Here is a 23,756-nt window from a genome sequence, read left to right on the forward strand (position 1 = left end):
TGGTGCGACGGACTATCTCACAAGCCCACCATTCTTCCAACCAACCGGTGGGGTCATCCAACCGTTTCCATCGTTGTTTTCAGCTCTTTCGCAACGCTGCAGCTCTCGAAATGGTCAGATTGCAATCATCGAGTCGTGATTGGCCGGGAGCCGACAACTGGCGGGCCGAGGCGCTGGGAAGGTGAACTGGGGGGACGACAGCTTCAGCTCGTGGCTTGCGCACGCGAATCCCCACCCAGCCCGTGTCCGCCGCCATTCTTGGTGTTGCTAACGACTAACTAATGGAATGGACGTTACAAGGTGCTGTACGGTGCTGTACCAACCATGCCTGTTGCTTATAGTGCAATTGACATCACGGCCAGTGGAAAGAGGCAAAAGGGTCCAGCCGCAGCAAGTCCTCCAAGATCTCCACACGCACTCACGCGCCCTCTCCCTCTTCCTCCAGCTAGGCAGGCAGATCGAGCATCCGAGAGAGAGATAGAAAGGCAGAAAACAAGATATAATAAGCCGCCGTTAGATCTGGCCGTTGCAATTCCTTTTCTCCTTCCCCTCCCTCATCGTCAATCGTGACGTGAAAAGACCCATCGCTAATCATCCTACCCCAACGATACCCTCCCCACCCCTGCTGCTCTGACGCTTTTTTATATTCAGCCTTACGGCCCCCACCAGCCTTGCGTTTCCTCTCGTCTCCTCCTCTGTTGGCCCTCACACCATTCCATAGCTTGGGATTCCATATTGCTTTTGTTGGCGCCCCGAAAAGCTGAGACACAAAAGCGTCGTCTGTATTGTTAGCGCTGATACCCAGAACCGTCCCTTTCAGCACAAAGAGTCGTATATATAGGTAGTCTGTAAGTGGTTGCCCTCTGCTCTTCTCATCTTCTCTCCCAAGGCCTTGCCGTGCTTGCTATTCGATCTGGCTGTTCTCTTGGTGTGGGTTCCACAAGAAGCATATCACGTCAGCCCGATTGACATTCTGCCGTTCGCGTCTTTGGCCTTTCATTTGTGGGTTGTTCTTCCACAGCGAGCGTCGTGTACCTTGTTGCATGTGACTGCTGGAGGGGAGGTCCATAAATATCAACTTCTTTCATTCCCATACCGAAAACAAACTTTATTTTCTTTCTATTCTTCCACAATAACTGACAACATCCGTCAGTCGACAACCATTCACAATGTCAGATACCCCCGTTGACACCCGGACTGGAGCCACTCCACCAAGAGTCGACCTGTCTGAACTCGACAAGCTGCGAGCCTCAATTGGCTCGCAATTCAAGCAGCTCGCGGGTCTCGTTGGCGCCGTCACACGTCCCGTTCCCGACGACACGGGAGATGGTTCGCACATCGAGCCTGACGAGGAGAACGAGGTCCTCAAGAAGGTGTTTGGCGACGCCTCCGACCTCAGCCACTTGAAGATCGAAAACTACAAGACCCTGCTCCAGATGGTGACGGAGAAGTTTACGGGCGAATTGCAAGACGACAAGACCTACGTCATGGAAGGCCTGATCCGCACAGCTGCAGGCCTGCCGGATGGATCCAAGATGCGGGAGACGCTGACGAACAAGTTCATCGGACAGCTCTGGAACGACCTCCAGCATCCCCCGCAGTCTTACCTCGGTGCACAGTACCAGTACAGATCTGCGGATGGATCTTTTAACAGCCTTGTGCATCCTAAGCTTGGTGCTGCGGGCACGCCATATGCTCGTACGGTCAAGCCGGAGATGGTGCAGACGCCTTGCCGTCCCGATGCTGGCGTCGTGTTCGACAGCGTCATGACCAGGAAACACGCAGAGCTGCACCCGAACAGGATTTCCAGTGTTCTTTTCTACCTCGCCTCGATCATCATCCACGACTGCTTCCGGACAGACCACAGAGACTACTCGAATTCCCTGACCTCGTCGTACCTCGATCTCTCGCCTCTGTATGGAAGCAACCAGGAGGAGCAGGACGCCGTCCGAACCAAGGTCGACGGAAAGTTGAAGCCGGACTGCTTCTCAGAAGCCCGTCTGCTCTTCTTCCCGCCCGGCGTCGGCGTCCTCCTCATCATGTTCAATCGATTCCACAACTACGTCGTCGAGAACCTCGCCACCATCAACGAGGGCAACCGCTTCCCCAAGCCCTCCCCACCCGCGGACTCCAGCAACGAAGCCGCCAACCAAGCGTACAAGGCCGCCCTCGCAAAGTACGACAACGACCTCTTCCAGACGGGCCGCCTCATCACCTGCGGCCTATACGTCAACATCATCCTCATCGACTACGTGCGCACGATCCTCGACCTCAACCGCACCGACAGCAACTGGCAGCTCAACCCGCGCGCGGAGGTCAAGGGCCTCCCCATCGGCACGGGCAACCAGGTCTCCGCGGAGTTCAACCTCGTCTACCGCTGGCACTCGACCGTGTCCGACCGCGACGAGAAGTGGACCCAGGACCTCTGGGACGGCATGTTCGGCAAGGGCCGCGACCCCAAGACCGTCGGCAAGTACGAGTTCCTCGGCAAGCTGGACGAGGTGTACAAGAAGACGGATCGCGACCCGTCGAAGCGCACTTTCGCGGGCTTGAAGCGCAATGAGGATGGTACCCTGCCCGACCAGGAGCTCGTCGATATCATGGTCGCGAGTATCGAGGACTGCGCGAATTCGTTTGGCCCGAATAGGGTGCCTGAGGTTATGCGTGCGATCGAGGTGCTGGGTATCGAGCAATCGCGGGCTTGGAACCTGGGGAGTCTGAACGAGTTTAGGAAGTATTTCGGGCTCGAGCCGCATAAGTCGTTTGAGGATATCACGAGCGATGAGTATGTTGCGGAGCAGTTGAAGCATCTGTACGACCACCCCGACAAGGTCGAGATCTATCCGGGAATCGTCGTCGAGGATGCGAAGAAGCCCATGGCACCTGGATCCGGACTGACGCCGCCGTACACGGTTTCGAGGGCCGTGTTGTCGGATGCTGTTGCTCTGGTTCGTGGTGATCGATTCTACACGATCGATTACAATCCCAAGACGCTCACGAACTGGGGCTTCAAGGCTGCAGATTCGGATATTGGAGTCGATAATGGCTGTGTCTTCTACAAGCTGTTCCTCCGTGCTTTCCCGCATCACTTTGTCCAGGACAGTGTGTATGCTCACTACCCGCTCACCATTCCGTCCGCCATGAAGGAGGCGCTCCAGGATCTCAAGAAGGACAAGTTGTACAACTTCGACAAGCCCAAGTACCACAAACCCCACAGCTTCGTCTTCGAGTACAAGACTGCGACCGAGATCATGAAGAACCAGACCGACTTCAAGGTCACCTGGGGCAAGGCCATCGAGTACCTCATGGGACCCTCCGCCAGGGACTTCATGTTGGCCGGCGACGGAAAGCCCAACCAAGCCTCTCGCGACATGATGTCCAAGGCCCTCTACGTCAGCGACTGGGACCGCGAAGTCCGCCACTACTACGCGACCAAGACCCAGGCCCTCCTCAAGTCCAAGACGGCCAAGATTGCAAACTTCAACCAGGTCGACATCATCCGCGACATCGGCAACCTCGCCCACGTGCACTTCTGCGCAGAGCTCTTCATGCTGCCCCTCAAGACCGAGGAGCGCCCTCACGGCATCTTCTCCGAAGCCGAGCTCTACCTCATCATGTCCGGCGTGTTCGCGCTCGTCTTCTTCGACGTCGACCCAGCCGGCTCATTCCCCCTGCACATCAAGTCGCACGCGGCCACCAAAACCCTCGGCACGATCATCGAAAAGAACGTCGCGGCCATCTCCCGCAAAGGCGTCCTCTCCACCGTCATCCAAGCCATCTGGCCCCACGAATCCGTCCTCAAATCCTACGGCATCCACCTCATCCAGCGGCTCCTCGCCACGGGAATGGACCCCTCCACCCTCGTCTGGGGCCACATCCTCGGCACCGCCGGCGGCATGGTCGCCAACCAAGGCCAGCTCTTCGGCCAGACAATCGAATACTACCTCACTGGCGCGGGCCAGAAACACTGGCCCGACATCGTCGCGCTCGCCACGGGCCCGGATTCCGACTCCGACGAGACGTTCGAGAAACTCATGCACTACCTCCTCGAGGGGTCGCGGTTGGCCGGCGAAACGGGCGTCGCGCGCCGCGTCGAGAAGGACACGACGCTCCACGACTCCGGACGCGAGGTGGTGCTCGAGAAGGGCGACACGGTGTTCGTGAACTTGCGCACTGCGTCGCACGACCCTGTTGCGTTCCCGAACCCCGACGAGGTCGATATCACGAGGCCGTTGGATTCGTATATTCATCTCGGTCACGGCCCGCATGAGTGCTTGGGGCTGAAGATGACGAGGGTGGCGTTGACGGCGATGTTGAAGGAGGTTGCCGGGTTGAAGAACTTGAGGCCCGCGAAGGGGCCGCAGGGTAAGGTGCATAAGGTTGCGAAGAAGGAGTTGGGTGATAGGTATCCGTATCATGCGTACTTGACGGAGAATTGGGACGGGTATTGGCCGTTCCCTTGTGGTAAGTTGATTCTTCTTCCGCTTTGACGAATGCTGACTGACAATGATGCAGCTTTGAAAGTTAACTGGGATGATTAAACGAATGCGTTGAACGGTTGAGATATGTTAATTCGTAATGGCGTTGAAGCGGTCTGATACTTATCCATCTAGCAATTTATCTAATGAGTGGATATGAAATTTGAAATTTGAAAATGAAATATATCTATCGGTTCAAACATCTCATCAAAGTCTTTGATTTCACCTATTTCAAGCCAATTGCCGCAAACATCAAAAGCCTCCCTCAACTTCCATCACATTTGTCATAAAACATCTAACAACGTCATTTTCTCTCCAACTCCAAACAAGACACCATTTCCTTTCCCCAACCAAATAGAAGCATCCCCCTTCTCATTCCCAGGATGCGGTCGATACTAAGTCGTCACTCGATATCGGCTACTCACGCCCCGCCGGGAACTAAGTAACCGACAAGCTAGGTAATCCACGCCCGGCGATTGGACAACGCGGGTATGTTCCCCAGGATGCGGGACGCGAGTCATGCTGTACCTGGACTTTGATGTTCGTTGACATGCCTTGAGGTCATGACTTGAGGACATGAGGATGAAGCGAAAGGTTGTGGAATGTCTGTTGTATGTTGTTGAGAGGGTTGGGAAGAGGTGGGAAGAATTGAGTGGAGGTGAATATGAACAGTTCTCTATATTGTCTTCGACTGTGTCTCTACGGTATCATTGTACGTGTATAAGTGCATAGTCATGGAAAATGCATTGATAGATGCATCTCCCCCTCCACGTAGCCGAGGCCAATACTCGGTATCTATTCAACCGTCTCCCCCGCCGACGACAGTCATTCTCCAATTCCAATTCTACGACGCTCTTTTACAATTCTACTCCCTTTCCTTCTTCGTCTCGATCTTAGTTTGTGACTTGACTCAATGCCCTCCTCATAACATTCGTCATGAAGCGAACACTATCCCGCGCATTCTCGCGCCACCGCCAGTGCTGCACATCTACATTTGCAGAGAGCGCGTGGTCGACGTCGACGGTGTCGCGACGGCGCTGTGTGAATCAAACGTCGTGGAGGCGGGCATATGCAACGGCAGAGAATGCACGGCCGGGATTGAAGGTTAAAGGGTTGACGGTTATAGATCATCATTATGAGTTCGTTTCCCTGGCCTACACCATGCTTTGGAAAAAAACAAGGAAGAAAGGCTAACCTTGGTAACAAACAGTGCGATCGTAGTAGGCGCAGGCGGAGCAGGCCTCCGCGCAGCTGTGGGACTCACGGAGGCTGGACTCAAGACGGCGTGCGTTACGAAGCTGTTTCCTACGCGGTCGCATACGGTGGCTGCGCAGGGGGGAATCAATGCTGCGTTGGGGAAGTGAGTTTCTCTCTTTTCTCTACTTCTTCTTTGTCGCTGTTGTGCTGGGTTACGTTCATTGGGGGATTGCAATTCAGAAAAGAAGAGGAAAGAGAACGAAGAATGGTGACGATTAACGATTCTCAGCATGACAGAAGACGACTGGCGATGGCACATGTACGACACAGTCAAAGGCAGCGACTGGCTAGGTGACCAAGACGCAATCCACTATATGTGCCGCGCAGCGCCCGACGCCATCATCGAGCTCGAGCACTACGGGATGCCGTTCTCGCGGACATCCGACGGCCGGATCTACCAGCGGGCGCTCGGGGGCCAGAGTCTGAAGTACGGGAAGGGCGGGCAGGCGTACAGGACGGCATGTGCGGCGGATCGGACGGGGCATGCGATGCTGCATACGTTGTATGGGCAGAGTCTGAAGGAGGGGGTGCAGTTTTTCGTGGAGTATTTTGCGTTGGATTTGTTGATGGCGGAGGGGAAGTGTGTCGGGGTTACGGCATTGAATATGGAGGATGGGACGGTGCATCGGATGTTTGCGAGGAATACTGTGTTGGCTACTGGTGGTGAGTTGATGTTTTTCTTCCACTGTGCTTGTTCGGCACAAGATGACGATGTACTGATGATGAGATATATAGGCTATGGACGGGCGTACTTCAGTGCTACGAGCGCACATACAAGTACGGGTGATGGGAGTGCAATGGCTGCCAGAGCGGGATTGCCACTTCAAGATATGGAATTTGTGCAGTTTCATCCTTCTGGCATCTACGGAGCGGGAGTATGTATACGATTGAATGCATTTGAAGCCTTTGCTAAGAATATGCAGGTCCTCATTACAGAAGGCGCCCGTGGAGAAGGAGGCTACCTGCTGAACGCTCAAGGCGAACGGTTCATGGAACGATACGCGCCAACGGCAAAGGATCTCGCGTCTCGAGACGTCGTATCCCGCTCGATGAATCTTGAGATCCTGGAAGGTCGAGGCGTGGGAAAGGATCGCGACCACATCTCCCTGCAGCTCTCCCACCTACCAAAAGAGATCATACATGAACGGTTACCAGGAATAGCAGAGACAGCAGCCATCTTCGCCGGCATTGACATCACGCGAGAGCCTATTCCTGTGATACCGACTGTTCATTACTGCATGGGCGGCATTCCCACCAACTACCACGGCCAAGTTCTCGACAACGTCAACGGCGAAGACAAAGTCGTAGACGGACTCTATGCAGCAGGCGAAGCAGCATGCGTGAGCGTCCACGGTGCAAACCGACTCGGTGCCAATTCTCTCCTCGACATCGTAGTCTTCGTAAGGTTCCCCTATCCCATATCAAACTCTCAATCACTAACTCCAATATCCAGGGCCGCGCCTCAGCTCTTCACATCTCCTCCAACCACGCCCCCTCAGCACCACACCACCCATCTCCCGCAGACATCGGCCTCCCATCCCTCACGCACCTAACATCCCTCCTGGATTCTACCACTGGCACAACACCCACCTCCACCCTCCGCGACTCCATGCAACGAACAATGCAAACCACCACCGCCGTCTTCCGCACCCACGACTCCCTCTCTTCCGGACATGACACCCTCCGCTCCCTCGCCACCGACTTCAGCACCTCCATCCGCCTCACCGACAAGTCCCTCATCTGGAACACCGACCTCATCGAGACACTGGAGTTACGCAACCTTCTCACCAACGCACTACAGACCAGCAAAGCCGCACTGACGAGGACAGAGAGCAGAGGTGCGCATGCTAGGGACGATTTCCCGGAGAGGGAGGATAAAGAGTGGTTGAAGCATAGTTTGACGTGGCAGAAGGACGTCGATGAGGAAGTGGAGTGGGGAACGAGAGCAGTGATGATGGATACGCTCGATGAGGCGGAGTGTGCGACTGTGAAGCCAGTCAAGAGGTCTTATTGATTGGTTTAGTGTCAAAGTACTGTAGTCAGAAAAAGACTGTGAGATGCTGTTTGGATGGAGTGGGGGTAGAGGTAATGGTGGGACGTACAGTGAATTACCCCTTGTCGGATGAGAAAAAGAGATATCACGGACGAGGACGAAAAGAATAGAAAAGCCTGAGGAGAAGGGAAGGCATGAGAATAGACGGAAGGCAGACAAGATATATTGAAAAGCACCTTTGATAACTGCACGCTTGATGTTCAAGAGTTCCATTCGCCTTGCTAATGATACATTCATCATAGGACCGTATCATGAATTCGTAACCGGAGAAAGGAAAATGCATCCGCCATTTCCATCATTCACTGAGCATGACCATTCGAAATCAATTTTCCGACATGTCTGATGCGTAGCCCGCGACACGATCACCCACGAGTCCACTCATTCTCGACGATGGAGCTGTGCTGTCCATCCGCCATCTCCGACAGAGCGCTACGCTCCCTCTCCCTGTCTTCCGTGATGGCGCGCCGTCCCTGAGATTCGACACCACCATCTTCCTCGTCAGTGACGTCCTCCTCCTCCACTCTATCCCGATACGTAGGAAGGTAATCGATGGCACGACGGGGCCCACCATCACCATCCCCATGTTGTTGTCTCGCCTCGAGAATCATTTGTCGAAGTTGCTCGGGCATGACCCGGTGGAGCCAGGAGTCGCGCTTGGTGGGGTACACTATAATTACGACCTGTTCCCGCCGTTTAGTCCTTCAACTCGACAAAGAAGATGTGAATGATGACTGACCTGCCAAATGAACACCAAACCAACCGTAGCCATAAGCATACCCGAGACCCTCTGTTCCTCCGCCTTCAACGGCCCCAGACACCCCCTCGTATACCCAAACGCCTTCTCGCACGCATGAGCATCATGGCTCCTATCCGGAAACGGCCACGCGCGATCATGCGAGTTGACGAAGCCGCAGCACTGCAACGCCTCCTGGATGGTCCTGACCACCTCGCTGTTCTTGGCCATGAAAAGCCGCTTCCACCGGTCCTCGAGCCCGCAATTCAAGCCTGCTGGTGGCGCGGCGTGCGTGCCCAGTAGTGTCATCACGACGGTAGAATAGATGAATATGACGGTGTTTGCGAAGGTGACGAGAGGTGGGCGCGGCGTGCTACCTTTGGGCTCGCGGTCTCGACGCTCTTGCGCGCTCGTCAAGTCGTACCCGCTCCAGAGGAGGATACCGGACGCGCAGGGTAGGACTGTCGCGAAGCCCATCAGTACGTCAGATATGGGGAGTTGGAACTTGGTGGCACGTGACCAGCCGCATCTGTGAGGTCGGTCAGTATATGGGTCGTGGAGGAGAGAGGGAGTAGGGGACGAGCTACGCTGCTAGGGCTGTCAAGAGAATATGGTACTGTGGATTGGTTCGTCAGTTTGATATATTTCTGGATGGAGAGTTTCAGTTGCTCACGATTATGCTGACGCAGACAACGATCTGTTTACGCGAATGTGTGGCCATGTTGGTGGTAGTTAGCTACGAGATTGGCCAATCGCGTGGTGGAAATCTACAAGTCCAATGGAGACAAAGGAGAGTCGATGAAGGAGGCGAATCTGTAGTTGAAAGTAAGTAAATAGGAAACAAAGAAGCTTTCGAAAATCGGGCGATCAAGCCCTGCGGGTTGGCAGGTTATAAGTGTTTGTTGCAGTGAAGGACGATGGTGGTGGTGGTGGTGTTGAGCAAGCAGCCCCGCGCCAGTCACGTAGCTTTCTCCGCATTCCACAATGCTGCAGTAAGATGAATATGTCAGGCATAATCAGGCATACACATATTTTACCTCCGATCGCCCTCACGCAAGGCGATAACTGCAACGTCTTTGACTTGCGGTGTTTTTGCTCGTGTGCGACAACCCTGGGGCGAAGTGCAGCGACACCATCTACTGTGGAAGAGGTGATTGGCGGTGAGGGCCAGGGTTACGAGTATGCAAGTTGGTCTTGTGAAACTTGAGATTTGGGATGAGATGCCGTCGATCGTTTGGGCGCTTTGCCTGTTGCCGTATCACTTCGTCACTCTAGTAAGTTCATACATCGACGTGTACTTCGTTCCCACATAATGGGGATTGACGATGAATTGTCTTGAAATTTGGAGAAGTTCATACGGATGGCGACGTCATCAGTCAGCCGAACCCAATAACACAAACATAAATGGTTCAAAAGTACTTCGTATAATCGTCGATTTTATCCTTGTAAATTTGTTTTAGATCATTACAGGACCAAAAAGCATGACCTCGTGGAACTACTTCCAAAAAGCAAACAATGTTCGTAGTACACAACGATTCTATATAATGGCCGCGTAGACGGTTAGTTCAATAGATATTATTTACTGCACTGGATTACATACTGCCTCTTAATTCTAAACATTTGTCGGGATATTTCCAGTGTGTAATCTCTTTGGGGATATGATCTGGGTGTACATGCTAGCTGACCTTTAGCAGTTTGTTTAATCTTGACAATGCGCATTGATCAAATTGAATAACGTCCAATGTATCAAGCATGTACAGCATGTTTGAATCACAATGCTCGTCCTTCCCACGGTCGCAGAGAACATATAAGGTGCATATCAGCGACATACCAGAAGAATGACCATCTTCTACTCAAAATTCACAAAGCCAACCCTCATCCACTGTCTCGACTTCGACACTCCTACAGGGATATCACTCTCAAGACAACACAATGGACGTGGGGCAGGGACTAACTTCTGAAACCACACCTAATGAGCCCATCACTACGTCAATGGAAAATAATACAATGAATAGTGAAGAGGGACTGAATTCTGGAACGACACTTGATCAGTTCATCAGCAGGTTCTCGAATAGTCCAAGGTCCATCATAGGTGTGGCCCTTAGCTCCGGCAGGCTCATATGTCACCACAAAAAATGCGCAGATGTGACCTATCCCAACATTAGAAGACTGAGAGAACACTACATTGCGCGTCATGTTCCCGACAGAGAGCTACATGTCGATTACTGGTTCGACTCGATGTCCAGTCTGAGTCTTCATTCTCACAAAGAGAACGGGAGGAAGCTTCACAAACACCACAGGAGGAAGCTTCACAAAGACCACGGGAGGGAGCTTCACATATGGTGCAAAAACCTCGGTTGCGCACGTAGTTTGGCTGGCGGAGGTGAGCCTTTCGAATCTACGAAGGAATTGGAAATTCATGTCCACGACGTGCACAAGGAGGAGATTTGGTGCGATGTTCCTAACTGCGCACGTAGCATAGCCAAGGGAAAGGCGCCATTCGACCATGCGGAAATTCTGAGGAGACATATCAAAAATGTGCACACGTTGGAGATTTGGTGCCAAGTCCTGGATTGCCCACGTAGCGAAGCCAAAGGAGGGGAGCCATTCCACCTAAAGAGCGCTTTGAGGTGGCATGTCAGGAACGCACATGGGGAGCTTCCCGAAGCTGTGAAGGCGAACCGTGGCTTATAATAGACGTAACCTTGATATCATATTGGAGTAGACTTGATATACACCATTTCGTCTTCGAAATCGTCCATCTAAGTTTGTAGATCAAAAAGTACAATTATTCATCACAATTTTCAAAAGTGATCAATGTTCGTATACATTCGCATCATATGCAGGTACTGACTTTCGTATGTTCACATTAATATGTGTACAGCATGTAGCATCTATCACTAATTCTGAGGCCTACCACCAAGCACCACCAAGTTCATGTGCTGGCCTACTGCTGTCGGTTGATTTCCCACTTCCTCCGCCGTATGCTCATCTGATTCGGCTTCAACTTCATTGATGGCATCCCCCAAACCACCTGTAAACGTATTCACGTCTCCAGACTCCTCTGCGAGCTCAGCAATCCTCAATTCCGTGACTTTTCGAATGTCCCATGGGGTGATTCCGCACAGAAACCGATTTTCCAATCCCTTCGTCCTATGGCGCTGCTCGGCCATCTGGACGAGCTTTTCGACCGCGGCTCGGTGACCTTCTTTGCCGGGGTAGTTCTTGCTGAGGTGGAAGAGCGCCCGAGTGAACTTCACGGACCAGTCTTCGGGTCGTAGTGGCCTTAGATTGTTCGCTAACGCCTCCTTGACAGTGGGGGCCAGACCAGCAGCAGTCATCTCTCTTGGTGAGAACTTCCAGGGCAGTATCATATCGCCCTCAATGAGATTCCAGTTGGTTCTAAGTCCCTGAAGGACCCCAGCGTTCCGAATGGAGGCATTAGATTGCGTGCTTGGGCCTTGCTGACTGCATCACCCTTCTTGAGATCATAGTAGTGAAGGTTCATTTTTGTGTCATTTTTATCCAAGATGACAATGCGCTTCGAGGGCTCTCCCGGGTGGACTGTCTTTTGGATTTCACGGTAAATCCTTTCGGACGGATCGTTGGTGCTGATGGTGACTACAATGGTTCGACCTTGATAGGTGAACTCGATATCCTTGGACTGCTTCTCAGTGGGACGTGGGGCGACTTTTGGCATTTTGCTAATCGCGAAGTCAGCAACATCCATAGAATCGACGCAGAATTGAAAACATACGGTGAAATAAGATGAATCGAGATAAGGCTAGAAAAGCGTTAAATGAGAGGTAGCAGTGGTTGCGTTGGAATGGTGGAGTTAAAGTTACGTGAGAGTGGTGGAAGAACTTGGGAGAATTATTTTTGTGGTCAGGGTAGGTGATTTTGTCTGGCGCGTTGCACAGACCATAATGACGGTAGCAAAAAGATGGGATGACGAGAGAACTCCCCATCTGATCTGCTTGGTGGTTGGGGTATTCACATGTTGTAGTGTTGTGCTCGATCGTTGAACGATCTGAACAGACATGGTAGGGGATTGGTCACTTTGTCAAACCGACGATCTTAAATATGTAATGGTGTCTATTCAGTCTATTTCGGTGTGCTATTGAGATTAAATAAGCCAAGGTCTGCCGTTATGACTCTTCTTGTCTTCCTTATGCATTGTGCGAATATGCCGCCGTAGATTGCCCTTGAAAGCGAAATGTTTACCTCCTTGAGCCTTACTACGTGGGCAAGAGGATACTTCACACCAGAACTTCAGGTTGTGTACGTGGTGGATATGCTGTTCCAACCCGGTCTTCGAAATGAAAGGCGCATCTCCTTGGGTCTTGCTACGTCGGCAAGAGGGGACCTCGCACCAGTAATGCTGCTCTGGGGGGGCGAGGGCGGGTAGAATCCCATGAAACGATTCGTAGTGATTTCGTAGACTACCAGGTTTACCGAAGACAAGTCCTGCGCAATCCTTTTCGGCACATGTGTATCTTCTATTGCTGAGCAGAGAGCCAATGGTGAAAGGGGGGGTTCCTGAAGATGACGTGGTTCTAGAGATTGGTTCCTCATCTCTATCCATTTTTTTGTCATCTGAGGACGTAGACATGGACTCACTAAGTGTGAGTCCCTCTATCGTGTCTATTGTGTTGTCTGTGGCGTGGTCTCCCACTGCCTGTAAGAGACTTGAATCCGGCATAATCGAAGAGGGTCGGCTCTGTGGGAAGTGTTGTGATAGACTTCATACCTTATATATTCTATCTTGTTATAAGGAGAACAGGCGTCTTGCCGAGTCATTGTATGAGCTTGTTTAACGTGCTTGATATATTGATCGTTCTTCATCTTGACCAAAGTGCATTGTCCAAAACTACTAGATACAAGTTACTTATGGATTACTTATAATGTACATACGGATCACACGTCAAAGATTATAAATCGGTCAATGTTCAAAATTTTAACAAAGTTGCATATAGATACGAGAGATGGCAATGAACAATGCGCCTGGAGGAGTTGTGAAGGATAGGCGTTAAGTCATGGTCTAGCTCCCCCACGTCACTAGTGATCGACCTCGCGGGAACCCCCACTTTACCAGCGAGCAATGGAACAGCCCCGCCATAGATTGTTAGCAAATTCCAACCTCACTTCATCCATTCTATAGCTGCAAACAATACGTTTCCGCCACCAATTGACCTTGGGTTTGCAACCACGAACCCGTACAATTGTGCACACTGGATACACCTCTTCGAAACTCAGCCTTCAAGCTCAATTTACAACAAACCCGCATCATCATGTCTCACAGCCATTCGCATGATGGCGCGTCACATTCGCATGCCGGTGCCGCAGCTGACCATGGCCACACCCACGAGATCCTTGATGGTCCCGGAAGCTTTCTAGGACGTGAGATGCCAATTATAGAGGGCAGGGATTGGGAAGAGAGAGCTTTCACCATCGGTATCGGAGGGTACGTTCTATCCAACTGCTCCGACAAGCTTCCATAGCTAGTTGATGCTTTGCGCCACTCGCGCCTCTGCGTCATCTCGAAGGAGCTTCAACGAACAAAAAGCTAAGCTTCGATGGTAAAGACCTGTAGGATCAGGAAAGACAGCGCTCATGCTTGCACTCTGCAAAGCTCTTCGAACCCGCTTCTCCATTGCCGCCGTCACCAACGACATCTTCACCCGTGAAGACTGCGAATTCCTCACCAAGAACAATGCTCTTCCCGCGTAAGCAGCACCTACACCACTGTCCCTTGGAATCAATGTACTAAGACATGGCTCAATCTCCAGCGAACGCATCGTCGCCGTCGAAACAGGCGGCTGCCCCCACGCCGCCGTCCGCGAAGACATCTCCACAAACCTCCTCACCCTGACACAGCTGCACGAAAAGTTCGACACCGACATCCTCCTCATCGAGTCCGGCGGCGACAACCTAGCTGCGAACTACTCGCGAGAGCTCGCCGACTTCATCATCTACGTCATTGACGTCTCTGGCGGCGACAAGATCCCCAGGAAAGGAGGGCCTGGAATCACTCAGTCGGATCTGCTCGTCGTGAACAAGATTGATCTCGCCCAGGCAGTGGGAGCGGATCTGGATGTTATGGACAGGGATAGCAGGAGGATGAGGGAGGGAGGACCCACGATCTTTGCGGAGGTTAAGCATGACAGGGGAGTCACTAACATTGTTGATTTGATTCTGAGTGCATGGAAGGCTAGCGGCGCTACGCAGGCCAGGAAAGAGAAATTTGTTCCAGTTGTATAGAGTGGGATCTTTGATCTTTGATTCATACTAGAGTATTCCGTCAAAATAAAGTACGCAAGAATGCTCATGCCAACACTGCGGTTCATGCGTATAGTCTCACCCATATGCTTGTTGAGAAATTCAAATAGTGAAAGCAACCAATGGAAGTTCATCTACTGTTTCAGACAAAATTATCGAGATGGCGTAGATGTTCATCGGGGCGTGACCTTAAAACTGGTCCTTGTCAAAATGGCCCTTCTGCTTTGATGTACGCTCAACACATGAGAATTGGGCACAAGGACATTGATGAGAACAATGAATTTCATAAGGACAAGGCACAGGGGCAAAAAAAAGACAAGCCGAAGGCTAAACAAAGCGCTATAGACAACAAGAAATGTTCTCTGCCTGTCGGATCGTCACACACCCATCAAATGAAAAAGCAAAAAAAGAAAAGAGGAAACAACCCAGGTTTGAACCTGAGCTGTTCCCGAAAAGACAGAACAGAAAACAACGCTGATTGGCAGTATCCGATGTATGACTCTTTAACACTGTGCAGGTTTCTTGAAATCTTTAGAAGACTCCAGTCCGGCCACACAGGTCGTAGAAAAGCTATTCTTGGTAGGGGCTGATTTCCCTACTTCAGTGGTAGCCTCGGAATTCTTGAAAGTCCTTGCAAATTAGGGGCCTTATATAGGTCGAAAATAAGAAGTGAAAGTGAGTGAGGCCAGATGGCCCAAACGCTGGTAGGGCACACAACAGTGCGCGACGACGAATACAGGCAGCAGTTTGCATATCGAATAACGTGACCAGTGATGCAACAATTCATGGCCAATAGACTTTGTCACATCTTGAGTGTGTATTCATGCTTGTTTGTAGTGTTCCCATGCCATAATATCATCGGATTCCATTCACATCACTAGAGAACTGTCCCATTCATGCTCTTGGTCTCAATATAATGGATGTCTATATAATCTCTCGATGATTGATCGATATCCAAGAACAGTTTTAAAAGAACTGGAACTAGGTACTCTATATGCCACATCGCCTTTCTCGTCCTATTGCCATGAGATGCAGTCCATTTCGAACATTCCCGATCAATCCATGTCACGTCGGCACAAAGAGCATTCTGAAGTCACTTGTGGCCTTGCCTTCACTATTCCCAAGTCTGGCATTTTACCTGACAGATAGACCATTCTCATTTGCCAGTATCACCTGCCAGTGACTGTACTAACAAAAGGTGGGTCAGTGCGTTGCGAAGTGAAGGCCCCATCATCGCAACACAAATACAACTTGAAAGCCGGTAAAAACGAGCCCCACCGTCACCAAGAAGATCCCAACAACCTGAAGTTGAAGTCTTACCGGAGCTCGCGATAGCTGTTCACGATGACTGCCCCATTCCATCCATTTCGTTCTTCAGTTCAAACCCCTTCGCTGTCGGTACCTCGTGCTCAAGGATCGACGAGTTCGCCTGCTCAAGCAACGGCGAGTTCGCCTACTCCAGCACCGTCTCCTTCTACGAATGCTCCAGCAAACCCAAATAATTCCCTCTACTGGCCGCGCGATATCTTTGGCCCTGCACCTCCGCTACTAGTGAACGACTCCAATGTTATACCGAGAGCACCGATACAGTCATCTGCTCAAGCACCGTCCCCGTCTAGTTTTATGAATGCTTCGGCAGCGAAACCAAACCCAGGTTATGTACCAGGGACTGATAGGCCAACATCAGACCTGGTATCATTTCTTAGTAGTCCCCCCCGCCCTGTTTATCTACCAGTGCCAACTCCACCCAGGCCAGAGGCTACTACGGATAATGGAAGGCGAGTAAACCCAGTTACTCACCTTACTCAAGCACCGCCTTCACTCGTACCGGCTCCTATGCCTCTTTTTCATCCGAATTTTGTGCCTCCTACGGGTACTTTAGCAAAACCGCTACATCCCACCCAGACGCTGCTTCTGCCTCGACCAAACCCACAACCGACAAAACCTGTGACGAAACCCGCTGGCTCAGCCTTCTCATTCCCGCCCGTCATACGCGAGACCGTTACACTTCATGAATGGGGAGATGTCACACTCATTGTTGGCGAGCGGAAGAGGCGTGTCCTTGTCTCGAGCAGTATGATGAGGCGTGCCAGTCCGGTGTGGCGAGCCATGTTCAGCAAGAACTGGATCGAGGGCAGCGCGAGTGAGGTGGAATTCCCGGATGACAACGAAGATGCCATGCTGCTGGTTTTGCGAATTGCGCATTTGCACTTCTCGGAGATTCCTGCCAAAGGCGCGATGTGGTTTGGTAATCTTGTTCAACTAGCTGTCGTATGCGATAAATACGATCTTGTCGGACTTGTCAGGCCGTTCGTTGACCTCCACGGTTGGGTCAGGACTATGGAGCCTCACTTGCTCGACAAAGGTCGTGAAGAGATGCTCTTCGTATCGTGGACGTTCGGCTACCTCGACCATTTCGAAAGATTGGCTAAACACCTAGCGATGACGATTCGCATTCAACGTGTGCCCTATGGGGTGGGACAGGAGTCCATTCAGTCCAGTATTTCGGAGTTGAATCTTCCCCCTGATATTGCTGGTAAGTCAGCTTTCCACCTTTGTGACTTATTCGCTATACGCACATAGTTCGGCATTTTGAGCGCCTTGACTATACGAGGCTATCATGAAGCAGATCCCCAATAAGAAGTGTTACCTCTCGAATACATTGAGCGCTAATAAGATACAGGTAGTATTCTCGATCTGCGAAACGACACGATTGATGAGCTTCTTGAAATGAGCTACAAGCTGCTGCAAGACGTCCGGACAAAGTATAGGTGCAAGGCCGGAGCATGCACCATAGAGCGAGATGACGGCCTGATAAATTTGATCGTCTACACCAAATCCCCCTCTGAATACACTCCGGCATGCAATGCAATCGTCTTGGGCAGTCTGATCAAGGGTCTTGACAGTCTCTACCTCTCCATGGGTAGAAAAGTACGTGGACGACTCCTGGACCATTCGTCTTACACTGGGAGCGTCTCCGATTTGTACGAGCATTTCAAGAGGCTCAAAATTCATCATTTGGAACTGGGCAATGCACAAGCCATAGGAAGCATAATCAACGGAAGAGCGAACCTCATCATTGATGGCAAGTCTATCTCCGGCGCCGAGTGCCGACACTACAACATGAAACCAGGCGGCCACGAGAAGTGTGCCCAGAGTGTGAATCTGGTAGAGCGCGCGGGGTCGATCATTGCCAAGATGAGGTCGCCTGTTCTCGACTCGCACAGAGAGCACATTGCAATCCAGGCCAAGAAGTGAGGGTGCAGCCGAGGTTGCTTGAAACCTAGGAGGGCAACATTTCCTACATTGATTTCCTTCCATGGTTGATAGAGACGAGACACGATAGTCACGGCAAGTGGAGGCAAGTTGGTGGTCGAATAGTTAGACATACTCAACATGAGAAATAGGGTTTCTCTGGAACGTGTAGTTATAAGCAGTAAACAACATAAACAGATGACGAAAGCCTTTCTGAAACATGTAAATCTAGGGCATGTATGACGTGGCCGTGAACCGTGGGTTTCTTGGAACCTGTAAGAACAGGTTGTAGATTACTATCATAATCGTCCTCCTTTATGGTGGCGTTAACAAAAGTAGAAGATAACACATATACATCCAATACAAGAGCACTAATCAGGTCAACTCAACCACGGTAATCGTATAAGATGCCCAATTTACCTTCTCTCCTTTGGTCGTTATGTAAATCGTATGGGCTGGGGTGATCCGCAATGAATCACCTGCCTGCTTTTGTTGAAGAGCTAGGATGAAGTCTGTGATTGAGGAGTGATGATTAGTTCACTCTGCCTGATACAAGCTTCGATCAAGAACAGTTACGTGTGCCAAGCGCTGAAGATTGAATATGAGTATTGAATGCGCAAGGTGAACTTTTGAACATGTATTTCTTTGGATAGGTTGCAAAAAATGGGGTCAATTTTGGCAACTTTTTACAATTGTCGGAAGGAGTACCGCTGCTGGTGGAGTTGCTAAGCTCAATTTGAATACCGTACCGGATTTGAAAACCCGTGCTGCTGGTTTCAGCACCTTCGAGAGACCTTTTCAGCGACTCTGCCAAAGGTTCAACTTTATTGGTATGAAGCTGATATTGTCCTTCGTTTCCACCATCCACATTCTGGCACTCGCCCTTTTCATGTTCATGCTCGTTGTGGTGGGAAGATACAACGAATGGTAATCAGACCTACGACTATGACGGCGTATGCCGATGCACCCAACCACGGGTACCTTGAGACACTGTGGTCGAGCTTTGAAGAAAGCCCGAGTCCTACCGTCAGCACCAGAGAAAGGGTCGTGCACGAAGAAGACAACGTGGAAAATACCGTTCCATGGCCGTCGATCCAAAGTACAATGATGTCCTATAATCATAAAGTTGCGCCAATGTGCTCTATCGGCCCCAAACCCATGGAATCTTATCGATGGTGTAGGACGTCACACCGAAGGATTATCTGATTGTATGATACGCTCAAATGAATCATCTGAAACGGCAATGGCGTCAGGAGAGCTGTGCAGCCTCTTGAATAGACGCGAATCCATTTCAGTGGTTTACACATAGTTAAAGAGTCTAACACCCATGTGTCGGTATGCCATCGAGGCGTGCGCTTATTGCACCCCATGGGGCCCCGCCCGCAAGTGTGGGAATGATCCCAACAAAAGTTGAGTCATTCAAGTGAGACGTTGACTAGTGGTGGCTGGGAGCTATGTAATTTCCTTTGCCAGATTGGTTATGATAACCTGCCCAGCAGAGTGTACCCATTTTGTTCGGGTATAGCTGCAGTAAATGCAATATTGTTGATCGTTTAGTAGGAACGGCGAACGACTCAAACGTAGCCGGTGATACGCCAAAGTACGAAGTCCGTCATCTGTGCCCGTTTTCTCACTCCTTTTTGGGACCAGTCTGATTTTCAACAGTTTCCTCGACTAGACTGATGAATTCTGCCATAGATGCCATTTCTTGGTTGCCTTGTTTTCCCTGTCGAATGCTCTTGAGTATTTTCAGGGCGTCATCGTCGCCTTTCTTCTCTGTCCATCTAGGGGGCCCATCATTAAAGCGGCCTCCTCGACCACGCCCCCGGCCTCGCCCTCTACCGCGGCCTCGGTTCCGTCCCCAGAATCCCCCACGGTCATGTCGCACCTCGTCTGGATCGGGTTCGATTGTTGCCGCATACACTTTCTGTAACGAGGATAACAGCGTTGGATTGGTCCGAAGAAGTTCTTGAAATTTTGGGTCGGAGGATATTTGCGAATAATCTATCTTCTCCTTGATATACGAAGGCATCGGAGCTGGGGGCGGTGGCTGTGGAATTTCAGGTAGAGAGGGTTGCGAGGTGTTCGAAGTGGAGGCTTCATTGGCATGGCTTGGCTTATGGAGCTTGAAGCAGCCGATGGAACAACTTTGGTAATTTCAGTGCACTGAACTAACGAAATTTTGTATTTTGGGAAGAGACATACTATGGTATTGAACATGTTGGGCATTTGTATTTCTTTGGTTCAGCATTGCAGATGCCGCACAGGACAGTCGACATCCTTGGCGATTGAGATCAAGGGCGCGTTAGATCTGACGATGTTTGGGGTCCGTACAGTAGAATGTCAGGGAAAAGTCCGCTAGCTGTGTGAATTGAATGCTGTGTATGCCAGAGTGGGTGCAAGAAGGCGACAAAAAGTTGTAGTTGGAACCGATATAAGGTTTCAGTTGTCAAAGCTTCATTTGGAACCATCCCAAAAGAGGTTAGATTTGCCGCGGGGAACCAAAATGCAGCTTCGTGCATTCATCACTCCACTGAAGTTCCACAGGTACCGTAGGTAACGACTCTACAACCTCACACGCTCAACCACCACAACAATGTCGTTCCGGTCACCCCTACAACAGTCTCTTCGTGCAGCTGAACCATGGGTCTGCAGAACTTGCGCTCGCGCGACTCCCCGCTCGTTCCTTTCCCAGAATCCCTTCACAATCACGGCTCGACGATGCTTGAACACCTCCCAAGAGGCGAGGCAGGGCACGACGCTTTCAATGGACCAAATGCAGGCTCGATACAAGCAGAAAAATAGGACCACAATGTATGGACTTAGATGACGAATTGGGCAGCTTGCGATCTAATGTCTATTGAAGGAACTACGTATGCAGCATAATCCTTGGAACGGTTGCGCTTTCCTACGGGTCTGTACCAATGTACAAGATGGTGCGTGTCCTTTGCCAGTCTTTAAGGCACAGTAGCTGATTATTTATGGATATAGATCTGTCAAACCACAGGTTGGGGCGGCCAACCCATCAAGTCTGCAGCTCACGGTGGCGATTCATCACTCGATCCTTCGGAGAGGCTAAAGCCCGTGGAAAGCCATCCTCGTATTCGAATCACGTTCAATGGCGCCGTATCCGACGTTCTGCCTTGGAAGTTTGTGCCTCAACAGCGCGAAGTGCGTGTTCTTCCCGGGGAGACGGCATTGGCATTCTATACAGCAACAAACAAGTCAGATGAGGATATCATTGGTGTGGCTACCTACTCGGTCACGCCTGGACAGGTAGCACCGTATTTCAGCAAGATCCAGTGTTTCTGCTTTGAAGAGCAGAGACTCAACGCGGGCGAAACAGTAGACATGCCTGTGTTCTTTTACATCGATCCCGAATTCGTAACCGATGTCAACATGAAGGGCATCCAGACAGTCACCTTGAATTACACTTTCTTCAAAGCGAAGTACGACAAGGATGGTCACCTGACGCCGGTGCCTATGGCCTAGATCCGATGGCCGTTGTAACAATCTATCTGTACATACATTACTGTATTATAAGAACCTTCATGGAAGCAACCCGTAGTTCAGACCAATCCAATTAGGATGCATAATCTCTGGGAATCTATTGTCCTGAATGAACCATTGGAACCCGCTTATTTCTGGATTCTGTATCTGCTATCACGTCCACTGGCTCAAGATATTGGATAGCACCTCTCTTACATGGACCAGCAATAGAAAAGTTGACTGCGAACCATGTTTCGTCTTTGCCAGATCATTGGGGGTATCCAAAGCATCGGGTTCATTTGTTCGTTGAGCATGCTAACCTTCTTTTGATCCTGTTCTCCCGCCAGGCCCTATATTGTAATGCCTTGCCACCGTCCATATATAAATAGTCTTTCCCTCCATAATTTGAGAGGCTATCCATCACTCATTGCTGGGTTTCTTCCTTTGCTCATTGTCAGAAACCCCTTCTTCCTACCTTTCCGGGCCTGTATATCACAGATCTTGCCCAATTTGTCTCAGAATATTTCCTGTACAGATCCTAACATATCCCGACCCGCACTTCCCTGGCACGTCTGATTAGGCGAGCACTCAACTATTGGAAACCAGATTCGACGCTCCGGAGGTGGAAAAGCATCCTAAAGAATCATGGACGACAATCATCCACAGGCTGTGAAGGCGTCCCAGGGCGGCCAAGATCTGAATGGTTTCTGGATGTATGTCGATTGGGAATCTGAATTCCAATCTGGATTTGCACCAAAGAACCTTGCTCGTAGCACTGTGACAGTGCGAAAGATGCCAGACCACAAAAGAGCTCGAAGACAGCAAAAGGGTTCTGCGGGACAAGCAAGGAATGAGACTCCACCCTTTCTCAAGGCCCACCATACGAAGCGATTTGGCAAGATAAGTGCCCATGGAAAGCTTTTCGCCCATGCTACCGCGAATCTCAAGATCGATGTGTCAAGGAAAGATGGCAGCACGATCTCGATACCTTTGAAGGTTCTTGCCAACCGCAAAAAATACCAACCAAACTCGCACATTTACGATAACTTAGCTCAGCAAGCTTCCATGGCCTTGGAGAATCAATGGCAATCGCTGGTGACCTCACGACCTTCACAAGAAGCCTCGCGACCTACACAAGAAGAGTCGCTGCTCATTGCTTATTCATTCGGGATGAAGGAGAAATATGTTGAAGTTGCAAGCAGAATCACCGTACAGTGTGCCATCAACGAGCAGGGGAGTCTCCTAGAGGTTGGCACAGATGTACCTCTGGATCGCGTCATCCCTCCTCACGCAGCTGGTAAGTATTGCATCGACCACTTATATCCGTCACGCTTACAAGAGCAGGTGCCATTAAGAAGACACGCCTACATATAATCGACTCCATTCTTGAGGAAGTATATCGACAACGTAGCACCCTACAAGCCCTGAATTCATGTCAGGTAGGGCGTCCTGACCAGTGCGAAAACCCTGGTACAAGCTCTCAGAATGACCGGTCCGCGCAGGGGAACGCAATTTCGGGCCTCAATGACTGGAACGACTTCATTCACTTAGGAATACGACAGGAATGCGCGTTCCTAAACTACGAGGCTCTCGCATCGCTATTGGAAGCAGAGGGTCTCTGGCCTCCAGTTTCGGCTACTTCGATCCGCATGTCGGTCTATGAGCTCACGCATAAGCTGTATTCCATCATAACTCCTACGATGACTGCCGATGGCGAGATGCATCGGGATTGTGGGATTGGTTTCACGCTGTGGAACGGCACGGTTAGGATTGTTAATCAGATGCCGGAGCCGGTCTCTGACGAGGCGAAGAGGGCTATGGAGCTGCACGCGAAGAAGTTTGAGCCTCCCTGTGTGCCTGTTGGAAGTGTACATGACACCGACGTTGTTCCTAATGGTGCTGGGCAGGTCCGTGGACGGGCTGACAGTGGCACCTTTTAGGGGAAGTAGAAGACTGGTAAAATTCTGATGGCTGCCTTGGGCTTGGATCATGCTGTTCTATAGGAGACTGATGATTCCCTGGAGGAGAGATCATCGTATGGAAGGCTGAGCATGATTGAAACAGGGACTGTTCGTTTTGTTTTGATGGGTTATAAGGTCAGGCTCATTGGTTCAGGTTTGTGAGTGCAATGCCTTACGAGCGCCTTTCGAGTTTGAGTGATGAGTCTGAATTAAAGATTCGATTAAAAAAAATCTAGGTTATGGGTTTGGGT

The 23,756-nt window shown here is 50.8% G+C and overlaps 10 protein-coding genes across 10 annotated transcripts; 7 read left to right on the plus strand and 3 right to left on the minus strand.

The window, feature by feature from the left end:
• The first annotated feature begins 803 nt into the window (after positions 1-803).
• Positions 804-4,748, plus strand: BU24DRAFT_387700 (heme peroxidase). Its single transcript, XM_033524979.1, has 2 exons — positions 804-4,464; positions 4,516-4,748. Exons 1-2 carry the CDS (start codon positions 1,170-1,172, stop codon positions 4,539-4,541), a joined length of 3,321 nt encoding a protein of 1,106 aa, XP_033385216.1. The 5' UTR covers positions 804-1,169; the 3' UTR covers positions 4,542-4,748.
• A 666-nt stretch (positions 4,749-5,414) lies between these two features.
• Positions 5,415-8,030, plus strand: BU24DRAFT_477868 (succinate dehydrogenase flavo protein subunit; the record flags this gene model as incomplete). The annotated part of the gene is made up of 7 exons (XM_033533011.1): positions 5,415-5,617; positions 5,689-5,838; positions 5,965-6,398; positions 6,471-6,610; positions 6,659-7,135; positions 7,189-7,739; positions 7,994-8,030. The coding sequence occupies 7 exons, from the start codon at positions 5,415-5,417 to the stop codon at positions 8,028-8,030; spliced, it is 1,992 nt and encodes a 663-aa protein (XP_033385217.1).
• On the minus strand, positions 8,006-9,597 carry BU24DRAFT_387707 (uncharacterized protein). Its single transcript, XM_033524980.1, has 4 exons — positions 9,195-9,597; positions 9,109-9,137; positions 8,525-9,050; positions 8,006-8,468 (listed from the first exon to the last, which is right to left on the minus strand). Exons 1-4 carry the CDS (start codon positions 9,240-9,242, stop codon positions 8,151-8,153), a joined length of 921 nt encoding a protein of 306 aa, XP_033385218.1. The 5' UTR covers positions 9,243-9,597; the 3' UTR covers positions 8,006-8,150.
• An 856-nt stretch (positions 9,598-10,453) lies between these two features.
• Positions 10,454-11,215, plus strand: BU24DRAFT_406975 (uncharacterized protein; the record flags this gene model as incomplete). Its single annotated transcript, XM_033525787.1, has 1 exon — positions 10,454-11,215. The coding sequence occupies one exon, from the start codon at positions 10,454-10,456 to the stop codon at positions 11,213-11,215; it is 762 nt and encodes a 253-aa protein (XP_033385219.1).
• A 206-nt stretch (positions 11,216-11,421) lies between these two features.
• Positions 11,422-12,563, minus strand: BU24DRAFT_406976 (uncharacterized protein; the record flags this gene model as incomplete). Its single annotated transcript, XM_033525788.1, has 3 exons — positions 11,422-11,877; positions 11,991-12,305; positions 12,444-12,563. The coding sequence occupies 3 exons, from the start codon at positions 12,561-12,563 to the stop codon at positions 11,422-11,424; spliced, it is 891 nt and encodes a 296-aa protein (XP_033385220.1).
• A 1,101-nt stretch (positions 12,564-13,664) lies between these two features.
• Positions 13,665-14,881, plus strand: BU24DRAFT_419932 (urease accessory protein ureG). Its single transcript, XM_033527341.1, has 3 exons — positions 13,665-13,985; positions 14,107-14,247; positions 14,311-14,881. Exons 1-3 carry the CDS (start codon positions 13,813-13,815, stop codon positions 14,780-14,782), a joined length of 786 nt encoding a protein of 261 aa, XP_033385221.1. The 5' UTR covers positions 13,665-13,812; the 3' UTR covers positions 14,783-14,881.
• Positions 14,882-16,144: 1,263 nt separating this feature from the next.
• BU24DRAFT_406978 (uncharacterized protein) lies at positions 16,145-18,058 on the plus strand (the record flags this gene model as incomplete). The annotated part of the gene is made up of 2 exons (XM_033525789.1): positions 16,145-17,336; positions 17,484-18,058. 2 exons carry the CDS (start codon positions 16,145-16,147, stop codon positions 18,056-18,058), a joined length of 1,767 nt encoding a protein of 588 aa, XP_033385222.1.
• Positions 18,059-19,685: 1,627 nt separating this feature from the next.
• On the minus strand, positions 19,686-20,334 carry BU24DRAFT_459998 (uncharacterized protein; the record flags this gene model as incomplete). Its single annotated transcript, XM_033531783.1, has 2 exons — positions 19,686-20,202; positions 20,261-20,334. 2 exons carry the CDS (start codon positions 20,332-20,334, stop codon positions 19,686-19,688), a joined length of 591 nt encoding a protein of 196 aa, XP_033385223.1.
• Positions 20,335-20,597: 263 nt separating this feature from the next.
• Positions 20,598-21,868, plus strand: BU24DRAFT_140240 (uncharacterized protein). Its single transcript, XM_033521119.1, has 3 exons — positions 20,598-20,869; positions 20,922-20,991; positions 21,047-21,868. The coding sequence occupies exons 1-3, from the start codon at positions 20,652-20,654 to the stop codon at positions 21,545-21,547; spliced, it is 789 nt and encodes a 262-aa protein (XP_033385224.1). The 5' UTR covers positions 20,598-20,651; the 3' UTR covers positions 21,548-21,868.
• Positions 21,869-23,738, plus strand: BU24DRAFT_140241 (uncharacterized protein). Its single transcript, XM_033521120.1, has 2 exons — positions 21,869-22,841; positions 22,889-23,738. Exons 1-2 carry the CDS (start codon positions 22,190-22,192, stop codon positions 23,482-23,484), a joined length of 1,248 nt encoding a protein of 415 aa, XP_033385225.1. The 5' UTR covers positions 21,869-22,189; the 3' UTR covers positions 23,485-23,738.
• Positions 23,739-23,756: the final 18 nt, after the last annotated feature.

This window comes from Aaosphaeria arxii, assembly GCF_010015735.1.
Source record: "Aaosphaeria arxii CBS 175.79 unplaced genomic scaffold BU24scaffold_3, whole genome shotgun sequence".
In the NCBI taxonomy this organism is placed as follows: Eukaryota; Fungi; Ascomycota; class Dothideomycetes; order Pleosporales; genus Aaosphaeria; species Aaosphaeria arxii.